At 42.6% G+C, this 20733-nt stretch overlaps 1 protein-coding gene across 1 annotated transcript in view; it reads left to right on the top strand.

The window, feature by feature from the left end:
* The window catches only part of LOC139458374 (uncharacterized), a 124003-nt gene that overhangs the window by 20066 nt on the left and 83204 nt on the right, over positions 1-20733 (top strand). The window contains exons 14-32 of the mRNA XM_071239782.1: positions 1364-1442; positions 2236-2526; positions 4789-5024; positions 5397-5475; positions 7097-7240; positions 7857-8039; positions 10202-10297; positions 11104-11276; positions 12119-12266; positions 13186-13326; positions 14142-14264; positions 14664-14876; positions 15251-15400; positions 15720-15781; positions 16096-16143; positions 16426-16597; positions 17613-17766; positions 18825-18982; positions 20094-20273. Coding sequence (XP_071095883.1) covers positions 1364-1442; positions 2236-2526; positions 4789-5024; positions 5397-5475; positions 7097-7240; positions 7857-8039; positions 10202-10297; positions 11104-11276; positions 12119-12266; positions 13186-13326; positions 14142-14264; positions 14664-14876; positions 15251-15400; positions 15720-15781; positions 16096-16143; positions 16426-16597; positions 17613-17766; positions 18825-18982; positions 20094-20273 — 2830 coding nt within the window. The remainder of the gene's footprint in view (positions 1-1363; positions 1443-2235; positions 2527-4788; positions 5025-5396; positions 5476-7096; positions 7241-7856; positions 8040-10201; positions 10298-11103; positions 11277-12118; positions 12267-13185; positions 13327-14141; positions 14265-14663; positions 14877-15250; positions 15401-15719; positions 15782-16095; positions 16144-16425; positions 16598-17612; positions 17767-18824; positions 18983-20093; positions 20274-20733) is intronic.

Below are 20733 nucleotides of genomic sequence, written 5' to 3'. Positions count from 1 at the left end.
GTGTGTGGCATTAAACAACAAACAAACAAAATAAACATTATGAGAAAACAAGGACCTGAGGAACGAACCATGACATGGTGTGTCCAGACTGAGGCTACTGGTCTTGATCTGGTAACACCACCAAAGGCTTTGGGTTAGAGGTACTGGATTTTGTGTTATGACCTCACCAAATCACATCATCACCACTAACATCATCATCAATCTGCACAATCTTGGATGATTGGAGGACTGAATTTTGGTACCCCATGGTTTGAAATTCCTTGTATCATAGTACCAATGACATGGTGTAAAATTGTAAAGACAGTTGAAACAGGTTCCAGGTGCTTGAAGGGCATACATAGAATTGTATTTCAAAATAATTTGTGATGATGTATATTGTATAAAGAAAGTGATACATGTTCTTTCACGAACATTACCCGGACCAGCAAGTGACATGAACATGTGTACTGACAGTACATCTTCCTGATGCAAGGGAGTTAACTGACTGTCAAATTCCAGTTTCGACCCTTGCCGATCTAGGCTGGAGTTTCTTGACTCGATCGTAGCGCCGCCAGAGTTATGTCCCTTCTGTGCCCCTCCTCTTGACCAATGAGGTTCCACCTCTCATATCACATGCATTTGCTTCAAACGAAACAGGTGGTGCCCATTCAAGACGATCTGATCAATAATCAAAATCTATAAAACGGGTCTTACTTCGCGAAGTGCATCAAATCAGGTGAACACCTTGATTAATAACATGAAAAGATTAGGAAAATATCTGTTGAACCCAGACATTGAATAGGATGCTACCCATCTGAATGAAGAAGAAGGAGGCAATCTTTCTAAATTACAGCCACTTATCATTTAGTTTTAAGATGGATCAAAAGTATTCTTTTCACTGGCACACTTAAATTCCACAGGGCACAGCTAAACATAAAGCCCAGAGATAAGCATTTCCTCAAGTGAAGACTTTCATCACGATGTTATAAGGTGAAGGCGAAATTGGGTTTAACGTCGCATCCAAGATTATTGCACTTATATAGCGACATGCATGCACGTGTGTGTGTGTGGGGCTGCTTGTACTAGTCCGGACTGATGCCGATTTATAGTGCTAGCTCACTGAGATACCTTGCTGCACTCAGACACAGTATACTGACTCCAAGCCGCCCAGTCCTTGTTTTAGCCCCTTTATGCCGAGCGCCAGACAGGGTAACAACAAGTACCATCTTTAAATGTCTTTTGGTATGACGCGGCCGGGGATCGAACCCCGGACCTTCGCTCTCCAGGCGGACGCTCTACCACTACACCACGGAGGCTGTCCACGATGTTATAGTATTCTATTGCATTCAGAATGCCCACAATAGTCCCTCCACTGTTTTTTCAGATATGAAGGGAAGCTGGTGACAGACTGGCAGAACAACATCACATCAGAGCTGACTCTCAGACTCAAGCAGCCACTTCTGGTAGGTCAGGCTATGACTTGTTGAACCCATGAAGATCTGGGGTAGAATAGGTCTTCAGCAACCCATGCTTGCCGTAAAAGGCGACTGTGCTTGTCGTAAGAGTTGACTAACGTGATCGGGTGGTCAGACTCGCTGACTTGGTTGATGCATGTCATCGATCCCAATTCTATGGATTGATGCTCATAATGTCACTCACAGGATTGTCTGGTCCAGACTTGATTATTTACAGACTGCCGTCATATAGCTGGAAGATTGCTGAGTGCGGCGTTAAACACCAAACAAACAAACAACAAACATGATTTCTCGATACAAACGTAGGTCTGAGTTTCAACTCAAATGTGAGAAAACTCAGCAAATGCATTTCTTGAAACAAACTGAGAAACAGAATTTGAATTCTGTGTCATTGTACGTTGAAGATGTTGAATGGTATTCATTACATCAATCACTGGTTTGTCTGGTTCAGACTTAATTGTTATAGGCGTCTGTCATACTGCTGGTATAAAACTGATTGCATTTCAAACAAAGTCACTTGCTGAAGGAGACACCACATAAGACAGAAAATAAACAAACATTTGTTGCAGACTTGTGTCTGAATATCAGCCTCTGAACAGGTCCAGATAAAATCCCTGCAATAGCATTAACTCTTTCACTTTCACTTTCATACACATTTTGAAATTTCAGATGATACAGATCTCAGCTTCTCCCAGGCTGATGGGGAATTTTGTCATAGTCTCTATCCATCAGCCTCCCACTGTGAATCTGTTGAATGTATTGTTGCAATTTGTTTGTTCAGATCGCAGAGGAATATGACGAGGACTTAGACACACGACCTCAGATTGTCCACGTCAACCTTGACCCCCAGCTTCTGTTGTTGCTGCGGGAGATACACTATCTGGCCAATGAGCCCTTCAACATCCACCTACCCAGCGCCGCCAAGGAGCTCATCCGAAACACAAACTCCTTTGAGCTGAGTGTGACAGCCACCCGTCTGGAGACCATTGTGTCCAAGTATAACACAATCATGAGGACAATAGGGACGTTTGAGAAACCACTGTTTGAGAGGAAGCTAGACAAGATTGACTCAGTAAGTGATTCATTTGTATGTTCGATTGTTAGCAACGTTTTGGGACTCTGGGACAGAAATGATCCTCAGACTGTAGTGAGGGAGTTGGTTTTAACTGATCTGAATAGTATTCCATTTATGTCATGGCGTGTCAGCTTGATGTGGGAAGAAAGCCCAAAGTGGTGCATTTCTCAAACGTTTACCACTTTCTTAAAACCCACATGCATGGGTTTGGTGCTGACAAACCTACAAACATAATTAGAATCAAATCCATGATAAAGGTCTCTGCACAGTGTGTCCCGTGTTCCCCAGTTTGTAAGAGCTGAAGACAATGTGGATGAAGTGATCACAGTGCGTGACCTGTATGTGTGGTGTGGATCATGTTTGTTTGTTTGTTTGTTTGTTTGTTTGTTTGTTGTTTAATACTGCACTCAGCAATATTCCAGATATATCACAGGGGCTGTAAATAATCGAGTCTGGACCAGACAGTCCAGTGAGTCACATTATGAGCATCGATCCACGCAATTGGGATACGATGACATGACCACCGGATCCCGTTAGTCGCCTTTTACAACAAGCATAGTCGCCTTTTACGGCAAGCATGGGTTGCTGAAGACCTATTCTGATCTTCACAGGCCTTGTGGATGATGTAGAAATAGCATACGAGCTACAAGAAATTATGGTGGTCTGCCCTGAGTGTATCAATTTTGAAGGTTCCTTGTTAAGGAACTTTTAATGTTAATTCACAAAGGACTAATAATCTGTAATTCTGTGTTGTGAGTAGGGTATTTTTGATTTTACCTATTGTCTATTTTTCTGAGAAAATGTAAAAAAATGTGGATGACTTTACCTCAGTTGGCTTTTTGGGGAACCATGTCACATAAAGGCTTTTGTGGCGTCATGAACAAGGGAAAAGGTCATGTTCAATTGCTTGTGACAGTGTATTCATATGACGTCATAGCCCTCTTTGCAAAGAAAATAATTTAAAAATCATGGAGCAGTTGGAACGAACAGATCCAATCAGCATTAAGAAAAAAATTAGAATTACTGAAAATAATACCTTTTATATCCATGTCCCTATGGGTACAATTGCTTGTTGTTCAAGAACTGGTGTGTCTAGGCCAGACGATTATCAACAAGTATATTATGTCCTTTTAATATTGGATTCCGGGTAGGAAAATAGGTCCCCAGCAACCAAGGCTTGTCATAAAAGGTGACTAAATGGATCGGTACGTCAGGCTTAGGGATTTTGTTGATGCATGTCATTGTATCCATGATGTCCATCACAGGATTGTCTGGTCGAGACACGATTATTTGCAGAACGCCATCATTAAGCTGGAATATTGTTGAGTGCAGTGTTGAACAACAAATACACAACAAACCTATGCTTAGCTCTGCCATAATCTGTTGGTTGTTAATAATAATAATTTATGCATTTGTATAGCTCAGCATTCACTGTGCATAAGTGCTCTGTGCGCTGTTGTTTGTTATATTCTCTGTCACCGTGATCACACTCCATCCTCTTGATAAAAACTTGACAACCTGCATCACTTTCCGGTTCCTTCCCACAATATGTTCACACTGTATCATAAGCAGCAATAGACATTGTCCTGTAGTCCTACCCAAACTGTCCAATAGTTAAGGTATCATTTCATATCTTTCTTTTCCTTTCATAATTTTTCCTAATTCTTTATCTAGGCTACTGTCTGGGATCTAGAAACACTTCAGACATGCAAATAATAAGTTTGCACTCTTACCCTTGTCGTAGCCTAGTGGTTAAAGCGTTCACTCGTCTCGCCGAAGACCCGGGTTCGATTCCCCATGGGTACATTGTGTGAAGCTCATTTCTGGAGTCCCTCACCGTGATTTTGCTGTAATATTGCTAAAAGCAGCGTAAAACCAATCTCACTCACTCTTACCCTTTAGCTTATGATCGTACACATATTTTACAATTATGAATGGTAAGTAATGATATGATCTGAATGACTTTGCCAAATTATGACACTGGCGTAATATCTCAATGGCCAATTTTGGTAACTGTATCCAACAAGAACAGCTTTTTATTAGTGTTAGTTAATAATAATAGATGTGTAAACTTCTTTAAATTGTGATTTCTATGGTTAGACAGAATCCAGACTTTGTTGGTAACACAAGTGAATGAAATACACTGGTCCATTAGACAGATTGTATGAATAAATTGCTTGGTCCCATTAATGAATGCACTGGTCTGAGATCTCTAGTCAAACACTCAGTACACAACTACATTGTGACATGTTGTATCAGCTGTTCGAGCAAGGGTTGCAGCAGTATACGTGGAAGATGAAGGAGTCGGCAGACTTCATTGAGACGGCCATGGCGCTCGTCTGCATGGATGTCCATCAGAACCTGGACGTCGTCCAGACCAACTGCCACGAGATTGCTGAGATCACCATCTCCTGGTCGACGAGCACGCTGGACGTGTTCAAGGCACGGGAAGCCCATCTATCTTATTCCATGGAGGACCTCTTGGACATGCAGAGGTAAGATAATATTCTGGTTTATCTTATAGGATCTATCAAAAATAATTGTTGATGATGATGATCAGCGGTAGAAGCTAACACTTTTCGTCCACTAGTCCTTATAATGATAACATATAGCAAAACTCTTAAAAATGGCAAATTTCCACTAGTCCTTATGATACCTTAACCATTGGGCTTTTTGACAAGGACTACGGGACTAATGCCAATTTCTGATTAGGCAATCAAATGCCACACAATCACTTGCCATTTATGTATTCAAAATTTGCCTTATGTTTGCTGTTGTAATATGACTGATATTGATAATTTTTGTTTATTCTGCCACAAGCTTGAAACCCAAACCTTGTGAACTCATACCTGTGACTGTACTTGCAGACATCTGACTGACGACCACGAGAGCCTGGTGGTTCCTTCTGGTAACAAGATACACCAGCTGGTACAGGTCTCCTTCCAGGTGAGATGGACGTACATGTCCGATTTATGTCCTCATCAACTCATTATATGTGTACACAGACACTGCTAGTGGATAGAATGTTTCCTGGAGAGTGGGTTCAATTTCCCACTGTATCATACAAAAAGACTTCAAAAGATGACACTTGTTGTTATAGGGCTGAAACAAGATTGGTCTGCTCGGAGCTAGTATACTGTGTCTGAGTGGGGTCTTCGTGTTAAACTGCGGCATGGTATCTCAGGGCTAGCACAATAAACTAGGCATTAGTCTGGACTTGTACAAGCAGCCACACAAACATACACGTGCATGCACGTCGCTATATAAGTGCAATAATCTTGGACACGACGTCAAACCCCATTTCATCTCACCTGTACACAGACATTGCCCAACAGGTTGGTCCTGAAAATAGCAGTAATAAGATCTAAGCACAGATATCAGGACATGTGCCTTATCCTGAAAGAGTAATTGTTTGTCAATAAATAAGGACAAGAATCAGGACATTTTAGAAAGTGTTGATCTGTAATGGATCTGATTTGTACATGATCAAAACCAACACACCAGCCTTAAATAAGGAAAAAAGGCTACCGCATTAGACGTAATAAGCGCCCAGCTCTAATAAACACTGGTGAACAATCCCAATTAACCCCTTTTGATTGATCAATGTACAGAAGACTTATGTGTCCTGATATGAACTGTTACACTAGAAACACCTAGTGTTAGCAGGGTCTCCAGGATGCACAAATGTATAGAATGGACACAGACCAAATCTTCCCGGGGCAAGAGAGTTAACTGATTATAAAAGTCCAGTTTCCACACTTGCCGAACTAGGTTGGTATAATGGAGTTACATTTTGGCTGGACTAATGAGTCTATTCATAGTCCAATCAAAATCACGCAACAAAATCAAAAACCTGTTCGTAAACTGTGATGCAAATTTTGGTTGATTGCAGGATTTGCAAAGTATGTGCACCGCCAACTCGTTGTCAACACGTAATTTTAAAATCTTTTCATGTTTTCAATCAAGGTGCTCACTTGATTTGATCCACTTCGCAATGTAAGATCCGTTTTATCACAATATAGATCTTGATTATCAATCAGATCGTCTTGACTGGGCGCCACCATTTTGTTTGAAGCAAATGCAAATGATACGAGAGGTGAAATCTAATTGGTCCATAGGAGTGGTTTAGAAGGTAACAGACACTGGTGGCACTCCGATCGAGCCAAGGAATTCCAGCCTAGTTCGGCAAGGGTGGAAACTGAACTTTTAAAGTCAGTTAACTCTCTCGCCTCTGAAAGATTATTAAATGCTGCTTCCAAAGGGATGTGCAATAATATTCATTGTCCATATTCTTGACAAAAAATATTAAGGTTCTATAATTATTATAATTATCAACCCTTACCATACACTACACCATTTCATTACTTAATAGGACGCTCATATTTCCTGTAAGGAGACTAGAAATTTATTATTGTTTTTTTTTATGGATCCTCAGTTGTGTAGGTCAATGTGGAGTCATGTGCCATGATACCCATCTAATAGTGTTAACCTTGGTGCATTTGTTGTGTAGGTCAATGTGCCATGATACCCATCTAATAGTGTTAACCTTGGTGCATGTGTTGTGTAGGCAGTACAGATCAGTCAGGCTTCCCCGGCATGGCAGGACTACATCGACTACATCGATGCCATCATCCTGGACGGGCTGAAGCAGGCCACGCTCAGCAGCCTCCGCTCCATGCTCAACACACTGGTGCAAGCCAACATCGCTGAGGTAAGTGTTGATGAAGTCATGCCAATGTGTAGGATGTCCTAAAACATATTACAACATTGACAATTTTTAGTGGGTTTGTGCATCACCCTTTAATACATATGCGGGGGGTAGGGTAGCCTAGTGATTAAAGCGTTCACGCATCATTGCGAAGGCCTGGGTTCGATTCCCAACATGGGTACAATGTGTGAAACCGAACTCACTCACTCATCTCACTTGACAATTTCTCCCTAACCGACCGCCTCCGTGGTCTAGTGGTAGAGCGTCCGCCTGGAGAGCGGAAGGTCCGGCTGTGTCATACCAAAAGACTGGGATGGTACTTAGTGTTACCCTGCCTGGCGCTCGGCATTAAGGGGATAAAACAAGGACTGGTCAGCTCGAAGTCAGTATACTGTGTCTGAGTGGGGTATTCATGTTAAACTGCGGCATGGTATTTCAGTGAGCTAGCACTATAAATCAGCATCAGTCCGGACTAGTACAAGCAGCCACACACACACACACACATTTCACATCGCTATAAAAGTGCAATAATCTTGGACGCGATTTTAAATCCCATCTCACCTCACCTTCTCCCTAACCACAGATGTAATGGAATCACCTATGCTATTTGTTTTCTCAGGACAATGAAGACATGAGTATCATCCCCGTGTTGACCATCCGCTTGGAGTTGATAGAGAATGGTGTGGCATTCCGGCCACCTCTTGACCAGAACACATCAGTTATCAGTGTCCAGGAACTGGTTCAGCGCTGGCTGGAAGGTTTCCTGGCTCGGGGGAAACTTGTCAGCATGTTGGGGCCCAAGGTGGGTAGAACCACGCAGTTCATGCTCTGTTCAATCCCACATACTTCACAGATCTAGTTTTTACATTAGGGACTGGCCATATATTATAGAGGAGGTTGGGCCAGTGAGATTGTTCTTAGGAATCTGTCATATTTTTCTGATGACCCCCCCCCCCACACCCCTAATTTATGTAACATTTTTTCCTCCCCTCCCCATTAATTCAAATTTATGAAAATAAACATATTTTGAAAATGTATAGTTGTGATAAATTTTGCCAACCCCCCCTTTCTCTGGGTCATTTATTCATGTTCCCCACCAGACAACCACCCCTATAACAAATGACCAGTCCCTTAGTTCTCAGCAACATGCTGCCCAAATGTTTGTTTCTTTGTTTCCTTCAAATTGGAACTACTCACCCTGATGGGATTGAAGATTAGAGTTGGTCCCCACTATGCTTGTTGTGAGAGGCAACGAGCAGGTGGTCAGGCTTGGTGACGTGTTGGATTGTGTGTCATTGTACGGCATGGGACATTGCTCATACCACTGGTTTATGTGTCCAGATTTCATTATTTTCAGGCAGTCGTCTTTTAGCTGAATATTGCTAATTGTCATAAAACAGTAAACCAAACAAGACCGGACAGTCATGACAAGTCATGTAAGGTTGGTTGGTTGGTTGGTTGTTTTGCGCCGCAGTAAGCAATATTCCAGCTATATGACGGCTGTCTGTAAATAATCGAGTCTGATATCACGAGCATCGATCCCGGCTATTGGGATCGATGACATGCATTAACCAAGTCAGCGAGCCTGACTACCTGATCCGGTTAGTCGCCTTTTACGACAAGCATAGTCGCCTTTTACCGCAAGCATTGGTTGCTGAAGACCTATTCTACCCCGGATCTTCACATGTCAGGAATTTCAAAATGATTAATAATAAACTGTGTTTCAGTGTAGGGCAAGGTTAACAGTGCTAAAATGAAATTGGAACCGAACGTGTAGCATGAGGTTTCAAATGTTAAATTTAGCACAGTTAAATTTACAGTAACATTCCTCTGCATTGAAAACAGTATATTTATCTCAGTTCCGCCATGATTAAATAAAACGTGAACCCTTCGGTGTTGGCAAATATATTGAGTATAACGGCATGGGTTGAGTCCAGTGTTTTGCGTGGGTTGTCAATGACAGTTTATGGAGTCAGGGACAACAGCCTTAAAACAAAATATGGCGCTCAATATGATCAAGCAGTTTGTTTGACCTGTAATACTTCACTCGAACCTATGACAGGCAATGAAAGCATGTAGTACTGCAACTTCTGAAGCTAACATGAGGTGGGCACCCCTAAAGAAGACTTTAGCAAGCCTTGCAAAGGTTTTGTTCTGCACCTCACGTCACTATTATGACCACAAGTACTATTCTAAAAACATTAGCTTCCTCGCTGATGCGGCCGTCAATTCAGCTGTTTCAATCAGAGGGGGTTTATTGTAATTTGATGCCTCGGATTGACCAATCAAAATAGAGTATTTTCCAAATTCATGGTAAAATGATGATTTATGAAGAAGAATCTTTGAGATTTAATATCTGAAAAATTCAGAAATATGGCTATAATCCATAATTTATTGTGTGGAACAAGCTGACAGTGATGAGATATTGTCGTGGATTTATTTAGACCTGATTAGAGGCCATTATTCAGTTACAAGTCTTCAGCAGATGTCAGTGAAAATCCCCAATTATTATTAAACATTTCCCCCCCAAAAAATTCAAACTGTTACATTTATAACACTAACAGCATTAGTCCTTATCAAACTGAGTGAAAGTTAAGGGGTATCATATGGACTAGCAGAAATTTGCCATTTTAAAGGGTTTTGCTAGAGGACTAAGACTGGTAGTTTCTATCCCTGGATACTAATGTTCTGGCTCTATGAGATGGCTTGTATTTCACTAATAACAGCACCAATATAGAGGAAGAGGTTTTAATGCTGAGATAGTTTAATTATTGCATTGGAATGCAATGTTAAAATTCAATGTTAAAATCTGAGTTTAGGAAAAAACAAAATAACAATATTTCCCAGTTAGTTTGGAGTTGTAGAGCTCCCAGAATCTACCCGGGTAGACTCTGAAGGGGGGTAGATTTTGGCAGCTTACCCCGGGCTGTGGAGTACATCATGTACTGTCTGTTGCACCTCCAGGGCAGTTACGAGGACTACATCGCTGCGGATGATGAGGTGAAGCAGCTGCTGATGAACATCAACCAGATGGTGGAGGAGAACAGCGAGGAGTGCAAGGTGAGAATGCTAGGTCACCAGCATTGAGGTTATGGACCATCTTAATACTTCACAGGTGTATAAGGGATGATTGGGTAGCCCAGTGATTAAAACCTTCACTCTTCACACCGAAGACCCGGGTTTGATTTGCCTCAAAGGTACAACGTGTGAAGCCCTTTTCTAGTGTCCCCTGCCGTGATATCGCTGGGGTAAAACCATACTCCCTAACTCACTCACTCACAGATTGGGCTCGGCATTAAGGGGCTAAAACAAGGACTGGTCGGCTCGGAGTTAGTATATCGTGTCTGAGTGGGGTATTCATGTTAAACTGCGGCATGGTATCTCAGTGTGCTAGCACTATAAATCGGCATCAGTCCGGACTAGTACAAGCAGCCACACACACGTGCATGCAATAATCTTGGACGCGCGTTAAACCCAATTTCACCTCACCTCTGATGTGTGCATTTTAGCGATTCGCAATGCTGATTGGTAAGCTGATTCCATAAAACGTAACAATTCATCATTGATATTGAACAACTTTTTTCATGGCCACCAAAAAACATCATACATTTTTTCATGACCCTTCTTCCTATAATAAGTGACCAGTCCCTAAATAATGTATGTTCAAATTTACAACAAAATTGGAACAATTGAAATGCGTCTTTTTTCTCATCCCTGCCGCCCCAATTTCTGCTAAATGCCAGATCTGTTGAGTGTAGTCTTAAAAGAGATTCATAACAGGATAAGTTCCTTCTTCAGTTCAGCTCGAAATTGGAAGAAAAAAATCACAGAAACATTTTGTATTGTGGGATTTACATCTGTTACAGAAGCTCCTAGAGGTTTTCCGAGACTATGCGTTCTTGTGGCTGCAAGATGTCAACCAGACATTTGAAGATTTCCTTCGAGGGAACCTGTCACCGAACCCACTGAGAAGTGCTAACAGGCCCATGACAACTGAGATCAGACAGCAGGCTGTGGAGCGGACGTCACTTCATTCTAGGTAAATCACAGTAAAGTCACTTACTAGACATCCATGTTGCTGGACTTCCCTGAGCTTGTTGAATATTACACATTTAGAAACGTTTCAATAGTTATCAGTTTCTTCGCTGCTTGTGTTTGTAAAACATTTAGAACATCATACTGTTCGCATTTGGAACAAGGACAGCCAATCGACTTGTCAAAGGCACCACAATTCACTTCTAGAGTTATTTCCCTTAGATACACCGTATTCGACGTAATAAGCGCCCAGGGCGCTCTCAAAATCAGAAATAGGGGGCTCTTATTAGAATATTATTTTGGTGAAAAAACAGAGTTGAAAGATGAATTTCGGGGTTTAATGTGACAGCCTGAAATGTTTTTGTACGACAGATATATGTTTCCAAAATTTAATTGCCCATAATTAAGGGTGCATATAACACACGAGTGTGTATAATACGTGAATAAATAAGTCTTGTGTACATTGATCAATCGGAAGGGGTGCTAATTGGGATTATTCACTAGCTAATATATCAGCAAATATCGCTGTGGGCTCTTATTTGAGTGGGGCGCTTATTACGTTGAATACGGTACATTATTAATGCATTGTTTATCATGATTCATATGTTATAGCTAAATACTGCTAAAATCATATTCATCCCATCAGTCGCTATGGATGTTGTTGACTTGGTCGTTTGTGTGTCATCATACCCTGGTGGCATGGTTGTTGCTCATAATATCAGTCACTAGTTTGTCTGGTCAAGACTCAATTCTTTACAGTCTGCTGTATTATAGCTTGAATATTGGTTAGTGTGGAGGTAAGCACCAAACAAAATATCTTACTCATGTGACACTGCCCAACTTCAGAGCCTCTTCAGCCAAGAGCAGCATTGACTCTGCTGGCCTGATGGGTACAGCTGAGAGGACATTTCTCACCCCCAAGGGCAACAAGGAGGGGGATAATCACAACATTCCATCCCTGGATGAGTTTGACAATGAGATAGACATCTACAAGGTAAGTGAAAGAGTTTAATGTCGATCATGGTAACTCAAATCAGTGTTTGTTAATGTCAAATTGAATCATACAAATGATTAAGTATTTGGTAGATTGTCGCATTAGGGCTCGGCACAAATTCCTATTTCAGACGTATGTTTGATTATAGTGGTAGATGAGTGTGAATAGAGATATTATCATAATGAAAGGTGGGTATGTCACAGTTCACCAGGGGCGGTCCGGTAGCCTAGTGGTTAAAGCCTTTGCTTGTCACGCCGAAGACTTGGGTTTGATTCCCGACGTGGGTACAACGTGTGAAGCACATTTTTGGTGTCCCCTGCCATGATATTGCTGGAATATTGCTAAAAGGGCTAGATGCCATGATATTGCTGGAATATTGCTAAAAGGGGTTTTAAACTATACTAACTCACTCACAGTTCACCAGACCGCCTGTATGGTCTAGTGGTAGAGCGTTCTCCCAGGGAGAGCTGAAGGTTCAGGTTTCGATCCCCGGTGGCGACATACCAACAGATGTTAAAAGATGGTACTTGTTGTTACCCTGTCTGGCGCTCTTCTTCTTCTTCTTCTGGGGGCACAGGTGGCCCAGTCGTCTAAGGCGCCGCGATTCGCTGTGCAGAGTTGTGTCCCTTGGGCAAGCCAGAAACCTATGATTGTGGGTTCGAATCCCGGTTCTCCCCAATTGTGTTTCTAGGTTTGTCCGCACCATACCCGTGCACTTGGGTTTCACCGAAGTAGTAAACATCTGAGACCTGCATCACTTCGGGCTTTCCTCCCACATTAAGCTGACACGCCTTGATATAACTGGAATACTGTTAAAAGGGGCGTTAAACCCAACTCACTCACTCACTCACTCACTCACTCACTCACTCACTCACTCACTCTTCTTCATCATGGTCATTGTCATCATTATTACTTCCAGAGTGCGCGTGACGAGGTGCAATCACTGCAGAACTACCACAATGTAGGTTGGCTGAGGGTGGACCTGCAGCCTATCAAGCAGGTGCTCACCACCTACGCCAGCAAGTGGATGTGGACGTTCACCAAGTACCTCTCAGACCAGGTACAAACAACATGCCAGACATTCCCTCACTGAAAGTTTCCATGCCAGAATTACTGCTAAGGATAAGCAAAATTAAAATAATCTCTTTTGCTGAAATTCTGCAAGCGAATGGCTTTTGTTTTTAGGCGTTGCATCAAGGTGTCAAGGACTGGGCACAAACTCTCAATTGAGCCACCTGTTTAACATTAATCTCATGTAGCTTCTAAGACAAGTAACATTCAGCTGGTAATTAGTATCATATTATCTATAACTGTTCAGGACGAAACACAAGTGTAATCAGATATTGACTCTTCAGGGGGTGAAGGTAAGGGATAAGCAGTTGGTGTTGTATATCTGTGTAACGCTGTCATAACAAATCCACAAATTTTGTAGTTTTTGTTTCACTGGCTAGCCGCCCCTACTGGAAAGCAGCAGATCTTAGAATTAAATTAAATATATTTTTTTTTTAATTACTATGTCTCCCTCTGCTAATATAGACCCTCTTATACATTATAAAATGTTATTAATTAATTCCATGTCTAAATTACTATCAGTGAATCAAAAGTTTTAATTCCTCTGCTGAATGACTTTCATAAACAAACAATTACATATATTTATATTTTGACTGACCTGGTTTGGAAAAGCTGGAATACATATGTGAAACATAAAACTTAAAACGTGTGGCCTGATTTTACAGAAGTGATTGAGTGATCAAATTTAATGGGACATTGTTCTGTTGCTCATCTTGAGAACAGTGAAACAAATCCATGACCACTTTAGCAGGATGCCGACCTCTGCAGAAGGCTGTATGGTTGATAGTCTGGAGTGTGTTACAGGTGACTCAGATGCTGGAGAAGTTGGACGTGTTCCTGAAGAGGATTGAGCCGGAGATCGAGAGTATCACTGGAGAGGAGAGAGACACAGCAAGCTTTATGAAGATGATGAGACTCTTTAATGAGGTAGGATGTCATTGATACTCATAGTGGTTTTACACACATACAGAGAAGTTGCCGACAATGTTGTTACAGACAAGGCTGTTACAGACATACAGACAAGGCTTACTGACATACAGACCAGGGTGTTACTGATATACAGACAAGGCTTACTGACATACAGACAAGGCTGTTACTGACATGCAGACAAGGCTTACTGACATACAGACGAGGGTCGTTACTGACATGCAGACAAGGCTTACTGACATACAGACAAGGCTGTTACGGTCATACAGACATTTTCATTTTCCCCGCTTGATTAGCACATCCTTATCACATCTAGTCATTTGAGTTTGCAGATGGAGACAATGTGAAACTGTTGCACCCTTTCCTTCTCAAGTAATGAGTTAGTTTAATGTGCTACAGGTGTCAGCCCAGCAGTCGGAGATGGACGGCAAGTTCACGGCGATGCATCGCACTGTCCTGCTGCTGAGGAAGTATGGCCAGGTGCTGCCAGAAAAGACCCAGTTCCTATTCTCCGCAGCTCCAGGCCGGTGGAACAACCTCAAGACTAAAGTGTCCCTGGCTAAACAGAGACTTGGGCCACGCATCCAGGAGGAGTCGGCCAGGATCACACAGGTAATTTTATACCTGCTGGAGGCATTGTAATGGCCATAGCAGCAGGATCACTTTCAGTTGGAGAAGAGTTTTTGTTGTCTTTGTTGACTATATATCCAGGTGTTATACACTGACATAGCCTTGTGGTTAATGCTCTTCATGACACAGACGTCGTTGCACGACTCACTCTGTCTTTGGCACATCTTCGCAAGGCAAGGGAGTTAACTGACTATAAAAGTCCAGTTTCTTCCCTTGTGTGCGAATCACAAATAACTGCAAATGATCAACCAAAATATTATTTTCAGAAAGTAGATGAAACTCATTTAGGTTTGAGCAGTGACTTGCCATGGGTAGCAGGCTAGCATTACTTTCTGATGCTTTTGTTTGTTGTGTAGGACCTGGAGGCATTTGCTTACCGTGTGATGGACCTCAGCAATGACCTGGACAAGTCGGACATCTACAACAGAGATTGTTCCCTGGGGGATGCATGGGTCGTCATAGACAACTTTGTCAAGAGGCTCACAGTGCTGGAGAATGAAGCTCAGGTGGGTACACTCAGGTTTCACCTTGCAGGGTCCATATGGGTGTGTGTGGGTTGAGGGATGCCTTGGTCATGATAGACAACTTTGTCAAGAGGCTCCCTGTCCTGGAGAATGAAGCTCAGGCGTGTACACTCACATCTCACCTTTGTAGGGTCCATATGGGTGTGTATTGGGAGCATGCCTTGGTCATGATAGACAACTTTGTCAAGAGGCTCCCTTGTCTTATTTTAGTGTCTCATGTATACATGTCCCATTTGTCTCTTATTTTTCTGTCTTATGCATGTGTCTCAAATATTATGATATGCTCCTATGTCTGATACAGGATCTGATTGAGCTACAGGAGCTCCTGGAGGCGTCGGTTGTCAACTTCTCTGTCCTGCCACAGTGAGTATTATATTTCAAATAGGGATTTCAAATATCTAGTTTGATAATGTGTTTAATTATGACTTTGCCAAGTTTATTCAAAATGTTCCCTTCATTCCAAAATAAAAAAATATGGTTAGTTCATTGTTCATTTATTCAGAATGAAGAGTGGAAGCAATATAATATGATATGCATTGTAATACAGCCTTGTGTATAGCATTATATTGTGATACGCTTCAGACTCAACTATAGACACTAGGGATGTACTGTAACTCCGGCCATCAATAACAGTGTGTTTTGCTTGTGTTATGCTGGAGCTTCATGTGATGTTTCAGGTGCCGCTATGAGCTCAACAACCTGAAGCAAGTATGGGAGACTGTCAGGTTAGTTCATGAGGGATGCACACAAACAATTGTTTGGCATGGTTAAACCTAACTGAAAGACTTTACTAGGCCAGGTGAAGAATAAATGCCCTTGTAATGTTGAAACAATTGGAAAATTTGTAAATTTGTAATAGCCTGCAGGAATGTGTAATAGTTCCAGGATAGCAGGCTAGTGTTTGGAAGGTCTATAACTGGGATGTGTGTAAGTAGATGAGACTGTGCTCTGCCTCAGAAGGATGCACACAATTGTTTGGAAGGTCCAGCACTTTGGTTTATGTGCAGGGTTATAGATGAGCAGCAGTCGGAGTGGAAGAGGCATCGGTGGCAGAAGATGAACACCAAGTTTCTCAAGGAGGAGACCAGCAAACAGCTGGACATTGTTCGAGCCCTCCCAGAAGATGTTTTCACCTGGGATGTCTACATGGGGCTGCATGAATCCATCACTACCATCCAGGTGAGAGTCCATCACTACCATCCAGGTGAGAATCTGTTAACATCATCCAGGTGAGAGTCCATCACTACCATCCAGGTGAGAATCTGTTAACATCATCCAGGTGAGAGTCTGTTAACATCATCCAGGTAAGAGTCCATCACTACCATCCAGGTGAGAATCTGTTAACATCATCCAGGTGAGAGTCTGTTAATATTATCCAGGTGAGAGTCCATCACTACCATCCAGGTGAGAATCTGTTAACATCATCCAGGTGAGAGTCTGTTAACATCATCCAGGTGAGAGTCCATCACTACCATCCAGGTGAGAATCTGTTAACATCATCCAGGTGAGAGTCTGTTAACATCATCCAGGTGAGAGTCCATCACTACCATCCAGGTGAGAATCTGTTAACATCATCCAGGTGAGAGTCTGTTAATATTATCCAGGTGAGAGTCCATCACTACCATCCAGGTGAGAATCTGTTAACATCATCCAGGTGAGAGTCTGTTAACATCATCCAGGTGAGAGTCCATCACTACCATCCAGGTGAGAATCTGTTAATATTATCCAGGTGATCGTCCATCACGACCATACAGGTGAGAGTCTGTTAACATCATCCAGGTGAGAGTCTGTTAATATCACCCAGACAAGATTCCATTACTATCATCTAGGCGAGAGTCCATTACTATCATCCATGCGAGAGTCCATTACTATTGTCTAGGCGAGAGTCCATCACTATCATCCAGTCGAGAGTCCATCATTACCATGCAGGCAAGAATCTCACTATCATCAAGGCGAGATTCCATTAATATCATTCAGGCGAGACTCCATCATTGCCATTATGTTGTAGCAGCCTGATATATTAACTTGATCACCACTGCAGATGCTGACACTGCAGTTTCAACATGACTCAGTGTGACCATGGCATGAAAGGTATTCTCAGCAGAAACAAACTGTTTTGTTGTAACTGTTGTGAAAAACTGAGCTGGAGATGTTATCTTAAGCACAATATGAACATGACCTGTTCTATGTTTAGGCCTGCCTGCCTTTGATTGATGACCTGAGTAGTTCTGCCATGAGGACCCGACACTGGAAGCAGCTGGTGAGAGTGACAGGCGGTGCCCTCACCATAGACAATGACACCCTGAAGCGGATGACGCTAGGCGAGCTCCTCAGTTTGGGACTACAGAGTAAGATTGGGCAGATCTGTCTGTGAAGTAGTTATTGTTGACCCTATTTATTTATGAGATCTGACTTCAATATATTGTGCGTTTATGGAGTGAGTGAGTATGGTTTTACTCCGCTTTTAGCAATATTCCAGCCATATCACAGCGGGGGACACCAGAAATGGGCTTCACACATTATAACCATGTTGGGAATCGAACCTGGGTCTTCGGCATGACGAGCAAACGCTTTAACCACTAGGCTACCCGACCCCCCTTGTGAGTTTATGGAGTTATAAACATATAAACTGGTGTGCACACTTTCGCTGGTATATATATGCAGTTTGCGCACCAGTTTTACGCTTCTCCCTCCATAAACATGAACAAAATTGAATCAACTCTTAAGTTTCAAGACCTCAATTACAACACTTGTGTCGATAAGGGTATGTTGCTACCCGTACCCCATGTGAATGCATAAGGTGGAAAAATCTTACTTCTTTCTATGTGTGCTGGTGTCAACTATGATGTAATAGAGGTGGTTGTCTTTTAATTAGTAACAATCGTAACAATTGTTTGATTTCTCAAGACTACAAAGGAATTCCTATTTGCAGTGCTCTTTTTTGTCCATCATCTGAATTACTCTATTTGACTTAAATGAATTACTCTATTTGACGTAATAAGCGCCCAGGGCGCTCTCAAAATTAGAAATAGGAGGTTCTTCTTAGAATATTATTTTGGTGAGAAAAAAAACAACAGAGTTGAATCATCGTAAATTTCGTAGTTCATGCTGACAGCCTGAAATGATATATGCATATTATACACGATAGATATATTATTCAAGAAGTTAATTGCCCATAATTAAGGGTGCATATAACACAGGACTGCACATTATACACAAATAAATAAGTCTTGTGTACATTGATCAATCGGAAAGGGTGCTAATTGGGATTGTTGACTAGCAAATATATTAGCAAATATCGCTGTGGGCGCTTATTATAGCGGGATGCTTATTACGTCGAATACGGTAGTTGAAATAAATCCATGATTGCATTATCAAATCTGACAGTATGGCATCTGTATTTCAGAGCATGTTGATGATGTGCGAGCTATTGTACAGAGAGCGGTCAAGGATCTGTCTATAGAGCAGTCCCTCAAAACATACGAGGAGGTCTGGCTCAGCAAGATATTCGAACTCAGGTCTCACGTCCGGAGTAAAACAACCTCCTCTGCCTCAGATGTGCCAGTAAGTAAGCAGGTTGAAAACCTTGTCGATGATCAGAACACACACCTGGATTTGTGATGAATGTCAGAATTCTTGTATTTTCCGAGTGAGATCGAGGGTAATACATGAATTCTTGACCCGTGAAGATCCAGGGTAGAATAGGTCTTCAGCAACCCATACTTGCCGTAAAAGGCGACTGACTATACTTGTCGTAAGAAACGACTAACGGGATCGGGTGGTCAGGCTCTCTGACTTGGTTAATGCATCCCAGTTGCGTGGATAGATGCTCATGATGTCAATCACTGGATTGTCTGGTCCAGACTTGATTATTTACAGACTGCCGTCATATAGCTGGAATATTGCTGAGTGCAGTGTGCAGCGAACAATCTAGTCTGACGTCATTCTGATCTTATGTCACAATAAGATTAACAATGCTGTCTGGATGATGGAGCCTATGTCTTTCTATGTCTTTCTCAGCTCCTTGGGGAGCCTATGTCTTTCCCAGCTCCTTGGGGAGCCTTTGTTTTTCCCAGCTCCTTGGGGAGCCTATGTCTTTCCCAGCTCCTTGGGGAGCCTTTGTTTTTCCCAGCTCCTTGGGGAGCCTATGTCTTTCTCAGCGCCTTGGGGAGGCTATGTCTTTCCCAGCTCCTAGGGGATCCTATGTCTTTCCCAGCTCCTTGGGGAGCTTATGTCTTTCCCAGCTCCTTGGGGATCCTATGTCTTTCCCAGCTCCTTGGGGAGCCTATGTCTTTCCCAGCTCCTTGGGGAGCCTTTGTTTTTCCCAGCTCCTTGGGGAGCCTATGTCTTTCCCAGCTCCTTGGGGAGCCTTTGTTTTTCCCAGCTCCTTGGGGAGCCTATGTCTTTCTCAGCTCCTTGGGGAGCCTATGTCTTTCTCAGCGCCTAGGGGATCCTATGTCTTTCCCAGCTCCTTGGGGAGCTTATGTCTTTCCCAGCTCCTTGGGGATCCTATGTCTTTCCCAGCTCCTTGGGGATCCTATGTCTTTCCCAGCTCCTTGGGGAGCCTACGTCTTTCCCAGCTCCTTGGGGAGCCTACGTATTTCCCAGCTCCTTTGGGAGCCTACGTCTTTCCTAGCTCACTTTCATTAGTGGTAACACATGTGTATATGTCCAGGACAACCAGAGCGAGTACGGCCAGAGTGATGCGGGTCAAACCCAGCAGCTGCTGCCTGGCAACTCTCAGCCCAGTCGGAGTCAGGCGCGCACCACAAGCCGCATCTCCAACCAGAGTTCACACAGCCGCAAGAGAAACAGTGTCTGCTCCCTGCCAGCCTCCCTGCTGAACATGGGCGAGGTGAGTCGACTTCCTCATCCTATCTGACCCATGAGCCGTGGTAGAATAGGTCTTCAGCAACCCATGCTTGCCGTAAAAAAAGACTATGTTTGTCGTACGAGGCGACTAACGGAATCGGGTGGTCAGGCTTGCTGACTTGGTTGATACATGTCATCATATCCCAATAACGTGGATTAATGCGCATGATGTCAATCACTGGATTGTCTGGTCCAGACTCGATTATTTACAGACAGCCGTCATATAGCTGGAATATTGCTGAGTGCGGCGTTAAACTAACAAACCAACCAACCTCATCCTATCTGCTGTCTTTGTAATTTGTTCACTAAACTGGCTTACATTACAGTCCTATTTTGGGGGCCCCCTTATTATAGTGTTTGTTGGATTGATAAGTTTACATTTTTTCCACTTTACTGTCTTGATTTATGTTAAATGGGTAGCATAAAAATATAACAAAAAAGTT

This window comes from Haliotis cracherodii, unplaced genomic scaffold (assembly GCF_022045235.1).
Source record: "Haliotis cracherodii isolate W230 unplaced genomic scaffold, xgHalCrac1.p SCAF_12, whole genome shotgun sequence".
NCBI lineage: Eukaryota > Metazoa > Mollusca > Gastropoda > Lepetellida > Haliotidae > Haliotis > Haliotis cracherodii.
Note: the sequence above shows the minus strand (reverse complement) of the source record. Positions and strands in the feature narration are given on the sequence as shown.